General features: G+C 37.1%; 1 protein-coding gene across 1 annotated transcript in view; it reads left to right on the forward strand.

The window, feature by feature from the left end:
- The first annotated feature begins 267 nt into the window (after window positions 1-267).
- Window positions 268-18,642, forward strand: part of JAKMIP1 (janus kinase and microtubule interacting protein 1) — an 84,286-nt gene continuing 65,911 nt past the window's right edge. The window contains exons 1-3 of the mRNA XM_062492670.1: window positions 268-419; window positions 9,338-9,612; window positions 16,995-17,489. Of these exons, the coding sequence (XP_062348654.1) occupies window positions 9,484-9,612; window positions 16,995-17,489 (624 nt within the window). The 5' untranslated portion in view covers window positions 268-419; window positions 9,338-9,483. The remainder of the gene's footprint in view (window positions 420-9,337; window positions 9,613-16,994; window positions 17,490-18,642) is intronic.

Genomic DNA, 18,642 nt, shown 5'->3' on the forward strand with positions numbered 1-18,642 from the left:
TTCACTGCCATGTGATTCCAGATCCATTATTTTCCAAACACAGAAAACAAGTACTATAACATGCTTGTGTCTAAAGATTTTTCCTTACTTGCAAATGTAATGAGGTTGTACGTTTGAGTGGCTGGTGGCTGTGCAGCTGCTGGCAGAATTCCCACACATGTTTTTCCATTAGATAAGTCTTTGCTTGGTAATGGTCATGTTGAGATAAGTGACGTTGCACTTAGTCATCACAAAGTAATCACCTGTGTGCTGAGTGTTTGCAAGAGATCTTAAAAACAAAACTAAACAAACTTTTTGGACACCATGGAAAGGGGTCTCAGATATATCACATTTGCTGTCCAGTATCAAAGCAGAGCTGATCTTCAGTCTTTTCTGAAGCTCCTTGTATGTTCATAAATGAGTATGAATGAGAAAAAAAGGTATGGTCTGTGAGAAACCTGTAGCCTATGTGTTCTGCATTCTATAAACAGTAGTGAGAGGCCATAATAAACTTGACAGTTCTGCACACTCCTTAGGATATACTGGTTTTGCAGTACCTGTTGCTTTTCTCTTAATAAATAGGCTCTCCCTTGGTTGTGGTTGTCTTTCTAGCTTTTTTGTCTGTTTTTCTCAGTTCTTTGATGCAATGAATTTGTAATGTCAATAGCTGCAAATGATGATTTGAATATTAAATAGCTTTAATAATGGGATGCTATTATGGCAACGTATGTATGCATGTGGTCAAAATCCTGTTTTATGCATAGTATCGTGTAAAAGTTGATTTCTAGGAGAAAAATCTTGAAGGACACTAATTTTAATCTTAACACCTTCAACTTATCCTTTTGAAGGAAATCCATTATGTGCACATATTTATACAGGTGTGGTGGATGTTATTGCAACACAAGACAAGAATGTGGGATTTTTAAGTAGAAAGGAGGTGGAAAGTATTAGTGCATTTCAATTAACTTCCAGCAATCAGTGTAAGAATTAAAAACACACATTCTGGAAAAGGAAAGGAATTGAAAGGAAACATAACATTGCTATTTACTGATGAAGACTTGCATATCTCAAAGCAAATATCTTGTAATTTTCTATTCGTAATCCCTTACAACGTTTGGGAAGTGTTAGTGAAGATCTTTCTGATGTTTCCAGATGTGTCTACTGCAAAAAAATTAATAGTCTATGTTTATCGTGTAGCAAATTGAATTTATATGCCCTGGGAAGGAGCACAGTTTCACCTAAGAACTCCCAGTTTTCACATTTTTCACTGAAAGAGGCAGCATTTCAGCATTTCCCCTTTCATGTGCAAGGGCAATGTACACAGCTAACAGCCAAGTCCCCACTGACATGAAGCTTTCAGTTTTGCTAGTATAGGTTTGCTATGTAGGAGGTGAAAAATTAGTGTTACTGCCATAACTGTGCTAGCCTTAATCTTAAAGGAAAATCTTTTTCATGCTTTCACCTGAAGTTGAGGAGATGGTGCAGAAAGAATAGTTCTTGGCAATACCTATTTCCATATTTTTCCACCGCTCTTCATTAAAACTGTGTTTGTCTGTAAAGTCACTGCCAGCACCCTAAATTGGAAGCTTCCCTCTGCCACCTCTAAAAGAGGATGAGGCGGAAGAGGAACAGAACTGAACACCAACATGAATTAATAGCAGAAAGTATATGAACATATTTTTACACAACTGGATTCATAGATAGGATTGCAACTGTGTCAAATTTACATGATAGTACTACTTGAATAAAGTTTTTTGTTTGTGGTCACAGATGATTTCCATCCATTTAGACCTTCCAGAGAATAGCCTTCTTTGCAGGCACCATGGCAAGAAGGAGATTGTGTTCTGAAGCAATGAAGCATAAACATTTTTCATTCAACCATTGGGACTTCTGTAAGCTTTAGATGACATCTCTTGGCCTTGGCCTCAACTTTCTGCAAAACAGTGTACCATCTTCACAGTCTGCTCTCTGAAACAGTATAATGAAATGAAGTCTTGATTTCTCAGTGAAGGAGAGATGTTATATAGGTAAAGAGACATAAGGATGTTTTCTTTGGAGTGAATAACAAATCACTTTTTAATCCCCCTAAATGTCCAAATCAGCTTGACTATGACAGCACTCAGCAGTTTAGGATACATTGCTAGCAATGCTGTGCCCCCATAAATTGAATACCCACATAAGTTACATGCACAACTTGCATACTAAAGCACTCAATGTTGCATGTGCAAGTAGTCTGGTTCTCTCAAACACTGTCCCAAATTTAGGAAGCTTTTAGGAAGCTTTATTTCCCTATATATATATATATGCATATATGTGTGTGTGTGTGCATTGATTAGTTTCAGAATACATTGGAACAGTCTAATCTGGACAGCAGAAACTGTCACAGTCTGTAGTGGTGTGTCACAGAGTATTTCTGGAGTATTGCATTTATATCTACTTGCCTGTTTCTCTCTTTTTAAGGTGAACCATGACTGAATGTGTCTGGTTTTTGACATCCTGAGGGACACTATCCTTAAAATTACTGATGTTGACACATGTATCTGGATAAATATATTTTCTGCAACTGTTCATGGCTGCCACATACAACTTTTGGTATCTCTGGAGAGCACATTCGTATTTCTGGTGGCCAGCTTGCCAACAACATTTCCAACAAGTCTGGAAGCGTTTGAATCAAATTTGCTGGCAGTTACCAGAAGGGTATTTTATTTGTAGTCTTCTCACGGTGGTGAAGCGTTCTCTATTTGTGGATATTGGAAGATGGTTGCACAAAGAGTTCACAGTTTCTCCTCTGTGCTTTTCTTGTGCTTTATCTAGTTTGTTCTGTTTAACCAGAGAGAGAAACTAAAGAATTTCTCCAGGCTGTTGCTGTGTTAGTATCTGGCTGTGCTTTTTACTGCCTGCAGTTTGAAGCCATTGCACAGCTCCTTTTCAGAGAGCTGAGAGAGGAAGAAGCTACTGTCTGGCTGAAACACTCAGTTTAAATATTTTATCCCAGGTGATGCAGTTGCATCAACCAGTTCCCAAAATGACTTAAACTTTGTTCACTACAGTGAACATACACTCAAATACCAGTATTTGAAATACCAGTTTTGGCTGGCTGACTATCAGAGCACTGCTGTGAGAAAGTCAACAGATCTGAGGGAATTGTAGTTTTGTGGGACACTAAATTTGATTATTACTGCCAAAACAAATTGCAGACTCTTTCTAGGTCTCTTAAGTTTCATTTCTCATCTGTATCCAGTCTCTTATTTCATAAATTGTCCTCAAAATACATTCCTGATAGTCTTTCTGCAAGTGTAATACCTACTTTACTGAGATTTGGTAGAGAAAATACAAAGCATCTGTGACAGAACTGTAGATGGAACCAGAATCCATCAAGCCTTAGCCTGTGTAATAATGATGGGTTTAAAAAAATACCTGAAGAAAGCTTCCTGCAAAAATCAGGTGAGTAGCTAAACAAAGCTGGTCCAGTATAATCGAAAAGCCTAAATTTGACAGGTTCATAATATTTGTGGGGTGTCAGTAATAGTCAATAAAGATATTAAAATCTGTCCCTGTATCTGCCATTTACCTAGCCCTAACAGAGAAAAGCTGTAACTTGCCCTTTCTTCCTCCTTCTGTTTTTGCTCTTGCATGTTGTGCTTTAATGGTAATGCTGCTGCTCAGTGAGAGCACAGGGATCTCCCTGCCTCATACCCAGGCATACCATACAGTGAGAAGGTCCAGAGGCTCATGCATGCTCTGTGCCAGACAGCAGGCATCAGGTCAGGTCTCCTGTCCATGCTGGAAAGAAAGAAATTGGCCCAGAGATCAGAGGAACAGCTCTGCCTAGAGCTGCCTCTCCAGAGTTGCAGTGAGCCCAGCACCCTAAAGCACTGTGGCTGTGTAACAGAGCTGAGCTGTGAAGGTTGTGGAGGGAGGATTCTGTTCTACCATTTTTAGTTGCATTTGAACTTTTCCATTCTGTGCTAGTGTCTCTTTTATTTTATGTGTTTGTAGCATTTTGTCTTTTACTAGGGCTAATAGAGTGATTTTAATGATTAATGATCTGATAAATACTTGAAACAGTGCTACAGGTGTTGGGTAGATATTAATAATGTACATTAATTGAAGCCGTTGAATATTTTTTACTTACTTAAAATAAAAAAGTCCTGAAATTAAGCTCATAGCTTTCTGAGAATGGATCCAGGTTAATCTTTCAGTAACTTCTAGTGTATGAAAGTGTGTAGTGCAGAAGGGAGGTGCAGGATCCCTTACCTTCCTTGTGCTGCGTCCTCTTTGGCTCAGACATTCCTTTTTGCTTGTGATAATTCCTTTTAAAGTAAGAGCTAGTTTTTGAGGATTTTTTTGGTGGGCTGTTCATGTACTTCCACTAGAATGAAGCCATTAATATACTGGATGCTCTCCAGTGGTATGGAGTAGTACCAATCAAAAATAAAAATTTAGTGTCACATGGTTATTACTAGTAGGTACACACAAAATTGTGTGTGTGCATAAGATCTAGAAGAGTTCGATATGCTTGCTTTTTTTTTTTTTTCTTTTGACATGCAGTGACTTGGATACATATTTTAGTTGCATGTGTTTTTAACAGATGCATACATCACAGGCAACCAATTCACTGAAGAGAAAATGAATACAGTGGTGAAATTCATTTAGGAATTTGCCAAATTAGTTCTATTAACTGCTGTATAAAGACCTGGAAGGCAGTGATTTGTGGTGGGAAGTTAAAACCTAGGTAGCAATTCCTGAGGGCATTGGGAATTTTCTGAAAGACTGTGGAGTGACAGAATCACAGATTCACCTTTGTTGAGATGCATTTAAAAAAATACAGAAGCAATTACTAACCTGAACAGAAGAGTTGACTGCTTTACAGATCCTGTGCTCATCCACAGGATGTCACCTGCTGTGGAAATCTGAGTGTCATAAAAGCCTAACTCATGCTACACTGTGATCTCTACCAAGGAAAGCTCTGTTCCACATGGCTCTGCAGGACTGGTACTTTGAGGTCTTCTGGCAAAAAAAAAAAAAAAGAAAAAAAAAAAGAGAGAGAGAGAAAAAATCCTTATAGTTTCCTGGAGATTGCTTTCTATATACTGTGGCCCTATAAAGTATATTCTTATTAAAGCAAGACTGGTTCAGGATTTTAGGCTGTGAATCTGAAAAAAAAAAAGATTGTGGGTTGTTAAATAACAATAAAGATGTTTGTGGTTTTATCCATCAAAAAATCAAGTGACATTTACAAAGTGTTCCACTGTAAGGAAATTCTGTGTTTCCTAAGCAGGCTATGATTTAAAACAATCCTCAAAGGTTTTGCTGTTACAGAAATAGATCTGTCTTTGTAGGTAGCTAACAAAGGGGTATCAGGAAGGTGACTAGTCTACAATATACTTAGAAAACTATACTGATAATTTGTTTAGATTTATTGGCAGGAAGAGTATTATTTTACAGTCCTGTGGAGGTTCTTCTGCTTTTATCCATTCAGTCATGTTTTATTACATAGAACTGAGAACTGAAGCAGTAAATGTAGGTCACCTGAACCTTGTGAGAAATGTGCCTTGGGCATCGGCAGCTATGAATGTTGTCTTTCCCACAGTCACTGGTTGATTATCACCATTTTTTTAAACTGTAACACAGGTGAACTGCAAATTACTTCTGCAGTTAACATTGTGCCTGTGTCTGCTGCATTTGCCATTGTCAGATGCAATGGTAATAAAATTTACATTAAACTTACTGAATGTACAGAAGTGTGCTATGCTGAGAATGTACTTACATCTCATGTTCACAAGCACAATGAGGGTTATGGGTAGACTGCAGTAGGCTCTGCAGAATTCGAAGAGAAAGGTTGAAATAAAAAAAAGTTGGTGGTACAGTGTCTAGATGAAGAAGCTTTATTGACAATTTCACCTTCCAAAAATTGTGCTGCAGCAGAATAATGCTATTGAAATCTCAAATAAGGCTGGAATGCAGAATTTTGGTTGATACCACTTAGTAAATTTTTCATGTTATCATGTTATCCATATTTACTACTTGATTTTAAGTTTATTTACTTTTCCTGTTGATTACTGTTTGCTACTGAAAGACTCACTCTCTAAAGATATAACCCTCCCCATATTTTTTGTGTATTCCATACAGGATCATGTTCAAAGACTTGCATTTCTTTAAATTGACTTACTTTTCAGTAGAAAGTATTAGGTTCCTTTCTTCCTTACCCATATGTGATCAAAATTCTTTGAATCCCCATTTTCATGTTTCTGCAGTAAATGATTTATCATTTTTTCCTATTAAGTTTTATTGATATTTAATGCCTAGAATCATGATATAGCAATTAATTATGTAGTTTGAGGTCTTGTTTGAAAAAATCATGGAAGAAATTAAGGTAGTTATGAAAAGCATCCTTTAAATCTGCTAAGCAAATAGAAGAGAAATGGGACGTTAGGACATTGTTCAGCTGATCAGTTTTCTAATATGTTAAGAATGTAATGGATACCCTTAAACATCTGTAACAGAAATCATGTTAAATATTTTGATCTTTTACACACCAAGCCCCTGAACTATTGAACAGCTGATTCAGGTCCAATCAAGTTTATTTATTTTGTTGTTTTTCTTCAATGACAATTGCCCCTATACCTATCAAGTGAAGTGAGAAACTCAGTATGTTCCAGACACTGTTGAAAACATGACTTGTGATTTGGAATCCATTAGTCTTTCGTATCCTTTTTCTTTCCTTTTCAGTTAAATACATTGAAATGATTCCAAGGTTTGCAAGAAGTGTGTAGAACTCGGAGTGCAGGAAGTGACTATTTTTAGTCAGGGAGTGATTGTGGGACTGTATCCTGGTGGCATCATCAATTTGCCTCTCAGCAGACGTATGGGGAGTTAATAAATAGGTTCTGGTTGAAAAGTGTCTGTGTCAGTAAAATTGTCTTAGAGTGCAGTGCTTTTTCCTTCATTTTTTCTCTGTGTTTACAAGTTCTTTGTTGTTTTTTGTTCTGGTTATTTTTTTTCTGTCCTGACCTTTATCCAAATATTAAATGTGGTTAGTCAACTAGGAGGGAATCTGGTTTTATGCTTCTCCTTTGGAAATCAGGATGCAGTCTCTGCTTCAGCCCTTGTGTGTCTGGGCTATGTGCCTCTCTGAGTATATAGATAGACTTTGTGTTGCCATAGTTCCTGCTTTAGAAATAGGTAGGCTGGAAGCTGTATCTAGGGAAGAGGGAAAATGGAAATTCGTTTTTATGCCCACCAATGCAGCTTGATGGGTGGTTGTTTCTTGGTTTGGGGTTTTTGGTTTGAGTTTTTTCTTGTTTGCTTTGGCTTTTTTTTTTTGGATTGTTGTTTTTAATTTTTTTGGTTATTTCTTTTTCTTTTGTTTTATTTTGTGGTTTTAGATAATTTATTATGTTTAGTTTGGTTGGGAGGCAATGGTTTTGCTCCCCTCCCCACTCTCCTTCCTTCAATGCCTGTAAGAGAAGGTGATTTTCTTCAGGTTCTGGGTCTAAGCTATTATATTACTTGAAAAGTACAATTTTCAAATGTTGAGAGTTACAGGAAAAAGGTTGAGAGCAATGCCTTGAGAGTTTTTTAATTCTGAACAGTACTTCAAAGAATAATGTTGAACTCTCTAGTTTTTAAGGCTAATTTGAGTATTAAATGTAATTTGAGCATTATAGAAACTCCACAGATTAATAGCATGAGATTCCTTTATTAAGAACAGCAATTCCTCATATTTCTTCTACTCACCAGAGAGTTCCTTTTTAAAATTTACTGTAAGAATATTTCAGTTTTGTTTTTCTTGAATCAACTACTATGTGTAAAATCACAATAGCACCAGTGTTTATTTGTTTTGTAAGTTAGGTCTGATACATAATAAAATTACAGTGTATTTAAGTTCCTGTTTTTTTCACAGATTATATATTAAGATGCTTCATATAATGAATGTAAGGAACAAACAAAATTTTATTCCACAGGATAATTTGATTATTATATTTTGAAGGAAAGATGTTTGATATTACAGAGCAAAACAACTATTTCACTTAAGTTACTTCAGCACATAATGGGTAATGTTCATTTTTTTCAATTGCTTTTTACAAATGAAAGAACTCAATGGGAATATTGTCAAGCAAACTGAGAACTGGTGTCCTGAGTTCTGTTCACTTTTCATCTAATTTGACTTGTCACTCTAAGCAAAATATTTAACTCACCACCTGTTTACCAGTTCTTGAAGAGGAGTGTAAAACTGAGGTGTGTAGCTGTCCCTACAAACCTGGGGTGTTCTAGTCACTAACCCTTAAGAAAGCATGTACTAAGGAATGCATGAGGTTTTCATTCTAATACAATTTCTAACATAACTCCCCATCAGTAATAGGTTGGAAAGAGCAGCTTATTGTTTGACAGCAATTTGGTAACAATTTTCTTGGAAATATAATCCTCTGGGAATGTCGTTCAGTTTTAAAGTAGGAACCTTTCTACTTTGTTGAAAATTTAATGACGAAGTTATGTGAGTATTTAAAAATGTGCAGAGGACATGGGTTTGGAAACTAGTTCAGCATTGATAGCACTTGTTCCACAGTTTTGGTTTTGTGGAGCACCAGGTTATTTTTAGAGGAGAGCAGAGAGGAAAAAAAATCTGAGATTAAACTTCTATACTAACTACTCATGAAGCAAACTAATCATGAGATTTCCTAATTAGTGGAATTAGGGTTCTTTGTGTGAAAACTTTTTAAGCTTAGAGCATACTGGGAAATGAAAATGAAGTTAAATACCTTCTTGTTTCCATTATGGCTTTTCAAACAGTATCAGCCCTGAACATAAGCAGGTTATATGTATGATATTTAGGAAACCTTTTTGGGATGTTTTTCCAGGTTTGTGATACCTATTTAATAGATGCTGGTAGCATGAAACTTGATGATAATTGCAAATAATATGATTATGTGTTGTGACTGATACATTAGGGAGAGAAATACTTTCTTATTACTACAGAAAATAAACTATTCCCACTGAAACACTACCTCAATTAATTTATTGTTTTCTCTGTGTGTCTTGGGAATCCTAAGCATGGTTCTAGTCAGGTCTTGAATAAGATACAATTTCTGTTTATATGCTGTTTGATATTATATGATGAATACATCATAACTGTAAATGCTTTTATTTCTGTGAACATCAGAATCCAGTGGATGGAGTTTAGAGATGGTGACATGTTATGAAACTTCTTACCTGTTTCTTTCAAACTCTGGTACACTAGGCAATACAGTATAATTCAAGGAAGTTCAGTATGCTTTAAAAATGGATTTTAATTCTGATGTTTGATTCTGCCCAGTGTTGTAGCCTGATTCTGTTCCCACCACTTTGCTTCTTCCAGGCCATGAGAGACTGCTCCCATGATGGCAGAGATCCGTATGAAAGGTTTTGTTGACCACTGCACGACTCTTAAATGTTAAAAGCAGAAGGCACTAGCTGGTAGCTCAGTGTGGAGCAAACATTTTATTTTAAACTTCAAAAACAATTATGTCAAAGAAAAGTCGTGCCAAGGGAGAGAAGTCCGAAATGGAGACTGAAGCCCTGCAAGCTGCTAATGAGGAGCTGCGAGCTAAACTAACCAACATCCAGATAGAATTTCAGCAAGAAAAAAACAAGGTATTTGTCTGTCTCTACTTTGTGATCATTCTTTTAACAGTAGCACTGTTGGAAAAACCAGCAGAGTTTGACACTAAAAGGTTTTAATTGTAAAAGAAAAACATGACAGAGAGGTGAAATCAGAAGAAAAATTGATAAACTAAAAATCGGTGCCAGTTCTTTTAATAGTGAGCAAAAGGGACTAAATATCCCCAAATGCCCAATCACTGAAATTTGCAATCACAGCAATACAAATGGCATTAGCTTACTAACAAGGGAGTTTTGTATTTGATCTTACTGAAAATGATATGTTGTAAAATGAACCATCTTCAAAATCAAACATCAGCACCTAATTCAAAGCATCTCACTTTAAATTCCTATGAAGACTGTCACTTAACTGGAAACTCTCTGTGTAGGAGTTCTGATTTGATTTGCTGAGGTTATGTGTGGCATTGTTCTGAGCTGTTCAATGATGCATCTGATTACTAATGAAACAGGTCCATCAGTATTTGTCTATCAAGCATATGTTCACCAGGTATTTTGGTAATCAGGAGGATACATAGGAGAAACTATTAATTCATCGAATACATTTGCATTTATGAAGATTAGCAGTTACTTTTATGTATTTCTGCAGGCTGTTTAAAATATAGACAAACCAGTAAGGATTTTTCTATTCTATGTTAAAATCAGTTAGTGCATTTGACATTGTACAAGGCAATTCTGGAGATTAATCCATGGGCAGGTGATTTATCTGTATTTGACTGAGGATACTGTAGTTGCAAGAGTCTCAAAGACTTACCAAGTGGAGAAAGTATGCACTGAATATGTGTTCTCTTTATATAAAGTATCTTTGTTCTAGCCTTTTTTTCTTTTTATCAGTGTAAAGTGTGGAACACCTGAATAACAACATTTCTGTACGTTCTAGTTTCATTAATATTCTTGTGTGATACTCAGCTCTGAAAGGTCTTATTTTTTTACATTTTAATTTACAAAGTAAACCCAAAACCCATCACAAATGTAATCTTCAGAACATTATTCTTTCAGAGGAAAAAGAAATTGTAAAGCTTTAATTTGTGTTTGACTGATACAATAGGTTCAGCAAATATCAGCCAACTAAATTTGTGTTCCCTTGGAAGTTTTTCTTCTTCACAGACAGAAGCAAAAAGTCAGATTTCTTATAGGTCAGGAGTACTGATAAATGAACAGGTAAGTCAGGGGCCTTGCTACTGGCTTCCTCATCCAACTTCTCTTGCTGTTGATTGATGTAGTGATAACAAATTCTAAAACAAGTGGCACAAACTACTTGAGCTTTTTAAAACCACACACCATGAAATTTAAAGTGGCTAATACCCTTTATAATTTATAGATCAATAAGTTGCATTATTTCACTGCCGTTTTTAGTGTCTCAGTCTTTCTATTTGGAGACTTAAGAGTTGATGGTAGATGACATTTACATTAGAAAATTTTTCTTTCTAGTTATTATTTCCTATACTGTTCTCTATAACTATAGATGCAGAAATATGGATGTGAATTTTATTATGATTTTTACAATTGCATTAAAAGGAGCACACAATTATGAAGTTATCTTATACCTTGGGCAGAAGAATAAATTAATTTTGAGTCCTTGAATTACTCTGATTTTTAAAAAAATTGCATGAACACTAGGAATAGTTTAGCCCTGATACACTTCCAGTTTTTACCTGTAAGAACATGGTAACTCTTGATTCAACTAAGAATGAGGTGTAAGTACAAGACCATGACAGCTGCAGGAACATTTTCAATAAGTAGTCTTCTTACACCATATTCAGTCTAGGAAGATTTGCTTCAGCTTGGTTACTTTTTCACTTTTCTTCAGCTTAAAAATTCAGTATTTTCTAGTATACTGAGGTTGTTACTGGAGACAGATCTGTGTATTGTGCACATATGTGTGCAGAGAAGTGGGTGAGCTCACATCTGAAATCTGTGAAAGAGGAAAGAGGAAATTACAGGCAGAGTGCTCTAAAATCCTACTGAGTGTACATTGAGTCTGAAGTAAATTCTGCAGTGTGTTGGAGTGCATTTCTGTGAGGATGCAGCCAGGGGAAGAGATCCTCAACCTCTCTCCCTCATCTTTGCTGTGGTGCTTGCTCTAAATCATTTAACTGGAATTGAATGTGTAGTTTATTTCCCAGCCTACTTTTGGTCTGTGCAGCAGTTAAAGGATGCCTTGACTGACAAGATGAGTAAATCAAAGCCATACGAGACTTTTCCTGTTTAGACTGTAGTTCAAAAATAGTAACAAAACCAAGAGAAATTATTTCTTGGTATGTGAAAAGTAAAAACACTGTACCTAGAGAATTCTAAATAAATTAGATATATTTAATGGTGTAGAGGTAAGAGAGAGATATTGAAGCTGCTAAACAGACAGCTCTGTGACCCATGGGATATAAACTGTATTAGGAAAGATAACAAACTCTTGTGGGGCCAATTTATTCAATTTAATTTTCCTAAACTATTTTTTCCCTTACATATATGCCTATATTAATGATTTATCTGTGAAAGAACCTTCTAATTGATGAGAGACATCACAAATGGAAATTAGCCTTAACATACTTTTGGCCGAAAAACACTGCTTTCTCTGGAATAAAATTTTACCCAAGAGACATTCAAAACTTTCTACATATTTTCCTAGTACTTCTTGTTTCATAGGTTGTTGATCCATGTAAAGAAATTTCTTCTGTAAAGTTGTTCACTGCATGCTTATTCAACACCTGATCCAAAATTGATACATTTGTGCATTTTTGGATGTGCATCATTGTTGATCTTGCTGGTGGTGTTTTGGCCATTGGACACATGAGTAGCTGGGTTTATTTATGCTGCCTAAGGGGTGAAGTAAAAGTTGTGGCCCTGCCTTAGTTCCCATATACTGTGTCTTGTTTTGGGAGCACCTGCTTGATGGCTTTGGGGGCCCTGTTGGATATAGAATATCCTCCTGGACTGCAGGTTTGCTGCCATCTATGGAGAGCCTGGAGAAGGTAATGCATGAACTGAGCTGGGGCTCACATACCTTCACTCTGTGAGTGAAAAAGCTTTGTTGGAAGACATCAAAACATTGGGTAATGAGTAATGAAAGGAGTTCAAAAACAAAAAAATATACTTACTTTAACATGATGGGGACAGGGCTCACTTCGACTGAACCTTAAAATCCAATGCTATGAGCACAAGGAGCTGCAGTGAATGAGCATGGTCTTTGCAATCAGCTCAGTGGTTTATGATGCTTGTGCTGAGATCCATTAATATTTAGGAAAAAGAATTCCAGAGTACCTATTCCCACTGAGATAGTTGGGAAAAGTTAGAAGATAGTCTTTCAATATTTCGAGTCATAATTCGTTCTGGATAGCAAGGTGCTATAATGTTGGCTGTCACTCCATCTTCACCAAGTTCAGTTAGTGCTTTCAAATATCCATATTCTACTTGTGACTGTACATTTGTAGGCTTGAGACCACAACATCTAGGAGTTAGGATAAATTAGATGTTCCATCTGAGTTGCCCCTGTGTACCCCACTGCTGGGAAGAAGAGTGATAGAGTGGCTTGGTGAAACTTTGTGTTTTAGTTTATGGCCATTGCACTTTATTCTGTCTTTGGGCACCACCAAAAAGAGCCTGGCACTGTCCTCTTGACATTCTTCAAGATATTTATACGTATTGGCAAGGTCTCATCTCAGTCTTCTCTTCCCTAGACTGATCAGGCCCAGCTCCTGAAGTCTCTCTTCATAAGAGAGATGCTCCAGACCCCTTCTCAACTTTGTGGTCCTCCACTGAACCCCCTCCAGTAGCTCCTTGTCTTTCTTGAACTTTGGAGCCTAGAACTGAGTGCAGTACTCCAGGTGCACCTCCCCAGGGCCAAGGTCATTGATGAACAAGTTGAATAAGACTGGACCCAGTATTGATCCCTGGTGCTCTCCAGCTTCCAGCTGGATTCTGCTTTGCTGGTCATGGTACTCTGAGCTCTGCCATTCAGCCAGTTCTTGATCTACCTTTATCCACTGTCCATTCCTCTAACCCCCATTTCCAGAGCTTACCTACAAGGATGTTATGGAAGACAGTGTTCAAAGAGTTGCTGAAGTCAGGGTAGACAATATTCACTGCTCCCCCCTCACTGACCCTTCCAGCCGTGCCATTGAAGAAGACTACCAGACTGGTCAAGCATGATTTCCCCTTGGTGAATCCATGCTGACTATTTCTGATTGCCTTCTCTTCTTTTGCATTCAAATTTGCAGTTCCTGGCAAAACACAGTGTGGAAAGTATCCGTCCTGTGATTGACTATTGTGCCACAAATTTAAAACCCTCTCAGTTAACTCTAAGAGAAAAAAAAGATGAGGTAGTCCTGAGTAAGTTCTTATCATAATGTTTTTTGTTGGGGCAGTGGTTTGGTAGCACTTGGAAACGCATATGATTTAATAGGTTATTCCCTTTTAGAAATGCATAGTTTTAAAATTATTCCATTGACTCTAATCATAAAGCCAGACTATTATTTTTCTGTCTCAAGTGTGCAAAACAACTTGTCATAGGAAAAAAAGCAGATACAAATATGCAAGGAAAATACAATTATATTGTTTTAAAGAAAATCCTGCTTAAAAGTACTTTTTAGACATGAGAAATTAAAGAAGCAATTATGCTTAGCATTAGTTTTTGAAAAAGCCAAGTTCTGGTATGACAATAACACTGTATCTGTGTTTGCCAATTATTAAAGTTTTAATTCAGGAAGGTAGACAGTAATTGGTTTATTGGTGCCCTGATATCATGCCTGACTTGTTTCCCTATTGGCTTAATTTCTTGGATAGAATAGCTTTCTTCATACTAAAAACAGTACAAAAAGAGTGCTGGAAATGAAAAAAGAGAAATTGCTTTAAAATTTAGGTTCATTTGGAAAGTGAGACTCAGGCATATGGGAAAATGCCACACTACTATTTTCATTCCGTTTCTGGAAGCCAGATGAGTACAGAACTGCACAGTGTGCAGGAGAGAGGGACTGAGGGGTGCAGGAAGGACAGATTATGGCTTTCAGAGAAGATCTAACAGACAGATCTAATTTTCATTTTCTCTGAGAAAAAGCAGTGATAAGAAAAGACTTTTTAAGGACCTTGAGAATTGGGATGCATATTTTTTTTTTTTCTGGATCATGAAGTGTAATAAGCATTTAAGATACTGTGTAAAAATCCAGGGCTTTTTTAAGGATTTGTGATCTTCTTGTTTAAATTCCTCCCACTGAAGCTTTTAGGTAAAATTGGTGGTGATATATGATAGTACTCAGTTACTCTGAGTGGTTAATACACATTCTCACAAACTGCAACAATGCAGATAGGTTTTGCCTTGCTTTCCCTTAATTCAGTGAAAGATGAAAAAAATTGAGCAAGTATATTAATTTGTGTGACTCAGCGCTCCTCCAAAATGTCAAAATCCATTTCTCATTTATTAAAAATTCTTATAGGAAGTGAAACTCATCAATGTGTTGTATTAAAAACTGCCTTTCAGTTGTATGCTTTATGCACAATATGACTAATTTAAAATTACTGTACTTCTGGAGGTATCTTATCTGTGTTTGTATGTGCCATTATGCAGTTTTTTTCCCCGTGCTGTCATTAGTAGGTTCCATTGCTCAGTTTCATTTTCAATTTTCTTGTCTCATCAGTAAGGCAATAGGTAAATAATGAGTGCTGTTTCATTTAAAAATTTATCTATAAACTATTCTGTTTACTTCTGATAGTAGATAGATGAGTAAGTGTCTTAGATTTGCTACAGCATCATGGAACGTTTTGGCTTGGAAGGGACCTTTGAAGATCCTCTATTCAAGCCTCCCTGCTGTGGACTCTCCTGTGGAATTTGGTACTCTAATGCAGGCACTGAAAATCACTGCCATCCACTGTAGGCTTGCAACTAAATGTCATCCCACCAAAAGAAATAACACATGGATATATCCTACAGATAATTTCCAATAGCCAGATTTATCATTTGGAGAAAAAGAAACCAACCTCTATCTCTCTTAATAGAGATGTGTTCTCAGAATCATTCTGGAACATTGACAATATCTATAAAATCTGTGTGTGACAGTATCTGATTCAGAGCTATTACCTTTTTAACAGCTGTAATTATAGTGCTCTCCCAGGTGGTGTTTAGTCAACAGTGCATCTAGGTTGCTTTCATAAAAATGTAGATACTTTTCCTCCCTTTCTTTAAATCAAGGGTAAGTTTTAGTTGGTTAATTCTCAAAGTTACTGTTCAAAATAAGAGGATTTTAATGTCTTCTGCACAGGAAAAGCCTGTTGTGCCAGCTGTCTGAAGACTTCAGGTCAAGTTGTGGTGGGTTGATCCTGACTGGACACCTGTCTGACCAATTTGTAATTCTGGCTTAATTTAGAGTAAATTAAATGACTACAGATCACAGCTTTGCGTAGCATAGATGGAAGCAGGTGTGTCAGTGACTAACATTTTGCTGCTTGGTAGCCTTCCTTTACTATGAAGCACTATTTGCTATGTGTGTTTGTATTGTCATTCAAGGATAAAACACAAGTGTTGAAACTCTTGCCTGTGATAGAAGTTTTGGTAGTCTCTGTAATGGGGATAGTAGAAAGATATTACTGAAATGATGGATGATGAGATACATTGTAGCCTTTCTGGTATCCTGCACTAGACAAGCGAGCCTTTATCTTTTTTCCTCCCTTTATTCTAAATTAACATCTAATCCCACATGGAAAAAGCATTTCTGTGCAGCCTGCTGAGCACCATTTTATAATGAGGATATCACAGTGGATATTACTGTAATAGTCTATAACATTTTTCCACTACTGCCTCCCCAACCTTTAGGCTCACTGGCCTATATTTTCGGAAATGTCTGGGGATGTGAATAGTCTCAGTTTTGGGGTGAGATCTGAGGTCTATTGAGTAGACTTGAATTTTCAAAAGGCCAACTCTTTTGGCTTATCTAATAAGGAGTTTCCCATTAAAATAGCTAAGAAGTTAAGAAATTCAAAATAAAAAAGTATTTCCAGCATAAACACAAAGTCTTTTCCCTGTTTGATTAATTTTCCATCTGCTTGTAGAGTGCAGTAGAGGAGATATGGGTGAGAGTAGCCTGGTGTGGTTGGTACAGGAAATAAGGAGATAACTAGATTGTATGTTGTGCTCAGTTTTATTTTATTCCCTAAATCTACAGCTACACATCCCTATAGCAGATTCCTTAACATGCTCATGGCCTTTTTTCCAGCCCTGCTTCTCTAATTGTTTTCTGGAGAGAGGTGTGAAGTCTTTTGAATACTCAGGATATTCAGTTTTTAAGAACAGTTTGGAATCAGCTTCCTTGGTGACTTAAAGAAGTGGAGTGGTGCTTGTTAATTAATATTTTATATTTTATATTTTGTTCCAGGTGGGTAAACTGAGAGAAAAAATCCAAGAGGTTAAGCAAGAAAGGGAGCAGGAGCAGCACAAGCATACTGCCTATGTTTCTGAACTGAAAGCCAAGCTCCATGAGGAGAAAATGAAGGAACTTCAGAGTGTCAGAGAGGTGCTGATCCGGCAGCATGAGCAGGAGGTGGCGAGAATGGTGAAAATCAAAGATGGTGAAATTCAGCGTTTGCAGTCAACAGTCAATGTCCTGCGGGACGGGGCGGCTGACAAAGTGAAGACGGCGCTGCTGAGCGAGGCCAAGGAGGAGGCTCGCAAGGCGTTCGACGGCGAGCGAATGAAGCTGCAACAAGAGATCTTGGAACTGAAATCCAGCAAAAAGCAGCTCGAAGAAGCTCTGAACAACATTATGCAGGCAGATAAAATGAAGGCTGCGGACCTGCGCACAGCTTATCAGTCTCACCAGGATGAGATCAACAGAATAAAGCGGGAATGTGAGAGGGAGATCCGCAGGCTGGTAAGTTCATTAAGTAATGCTGCTTATTTCAGTTTGTAGTAGGTGTTGGTACATTGCTCTATGTGCCCATAAATATCAAAGCGGCTTTTGGCAGTGATATCTTCATCAGTGGGGATTGCTACAATGGGCACTGTTTCCACTGCTTTGTCCTCCCTACAGCAAAGGTGAGCCTTGGCTCCATAGCCCGTCCAACACAGTCCAAAGTTTTGTGTCCCACCAAATAGAATACAAGTCAACCAAGACTTTCCAGGCTGAATTTTCTCAACACATCAAAGTAATAGATCTTCCCCTTCCTAGCTGCACAACTCCTGGTGACCAAAACAAGCCAGGGATTGTTCCTTGGACAATTCAAGAATGCCTGGTGAGATGGCAACATTAAATTCACGTAGTGTTGTTATATTTAATTTGGAGGAACCAGTTGTGCTGAAACAAGACAGTCTCTTTGCTTCTTCTGCATCTTTATCTTGGTCATTAAATTTTAAACATTGTTGCCCTTTCAGAATTTCTGTGTTTTTCTCTGTAGCAGCAGAACAGTTAGGGCCTAGGACAGCCGGCTTTTTTCATGCTTCATAAACCCTAGGACTTCAGCACAGATGGCAGATTATGCTGTTTGTATAAAATCAAAATCCAGGCGATATTTCCTGACAGTGGGTGCCCCAAATTATTCAGCTTTGTAAAATGTAAGGAATCTAAGATGGGCTGTACACAGTCATACATTTAGAGAGGTTCTTCATCAAGTGACACGTCTGTTTGGTAACATGATATTTTCTGTATATGTGTGTGTATCTAATTGTTTATTTGCACGAACTAGCAGTAGGATGGCTATGCAAATAAAATAAAAAAAATAAAATAAGCATAATATTTATGTCAAGTAGTGCAGACTTTTAATAGAATGAAAAATCAGTTTCCTTAGGAAAATACTTTGCCAGTTTGAATTTGCACAGACATGATCTCTTATTTCTTGTATTCCTTAGGAAAAGTAACTGTGAGGACAAGCTACAAACTGTGATATTTGTTTAATGCTGCTGATTTTCTATCTGAGACAATGAGAGCTTTTAATGCAGTAAATATTTATGCTTAAATTAATTGGATGTTGGTCAAATCTCAGGGGTGTCATTATGTACATTAATTAAAACCACTGCAAAGACTGACA

The sequence above is a fragment of the Cinclus cinclus genome, chromosome 5 (genome assembly GCF_963662255.1).
Source record: "Cinclus cinclus chromosome 5, bCinCin1.1, whole genome shotgun sequence".
NCBI lineage: Eukaryota > Metazoa > Chordata > Aves > Passeriformes > Cinclidae > Cinclus > Cinclus cinclus.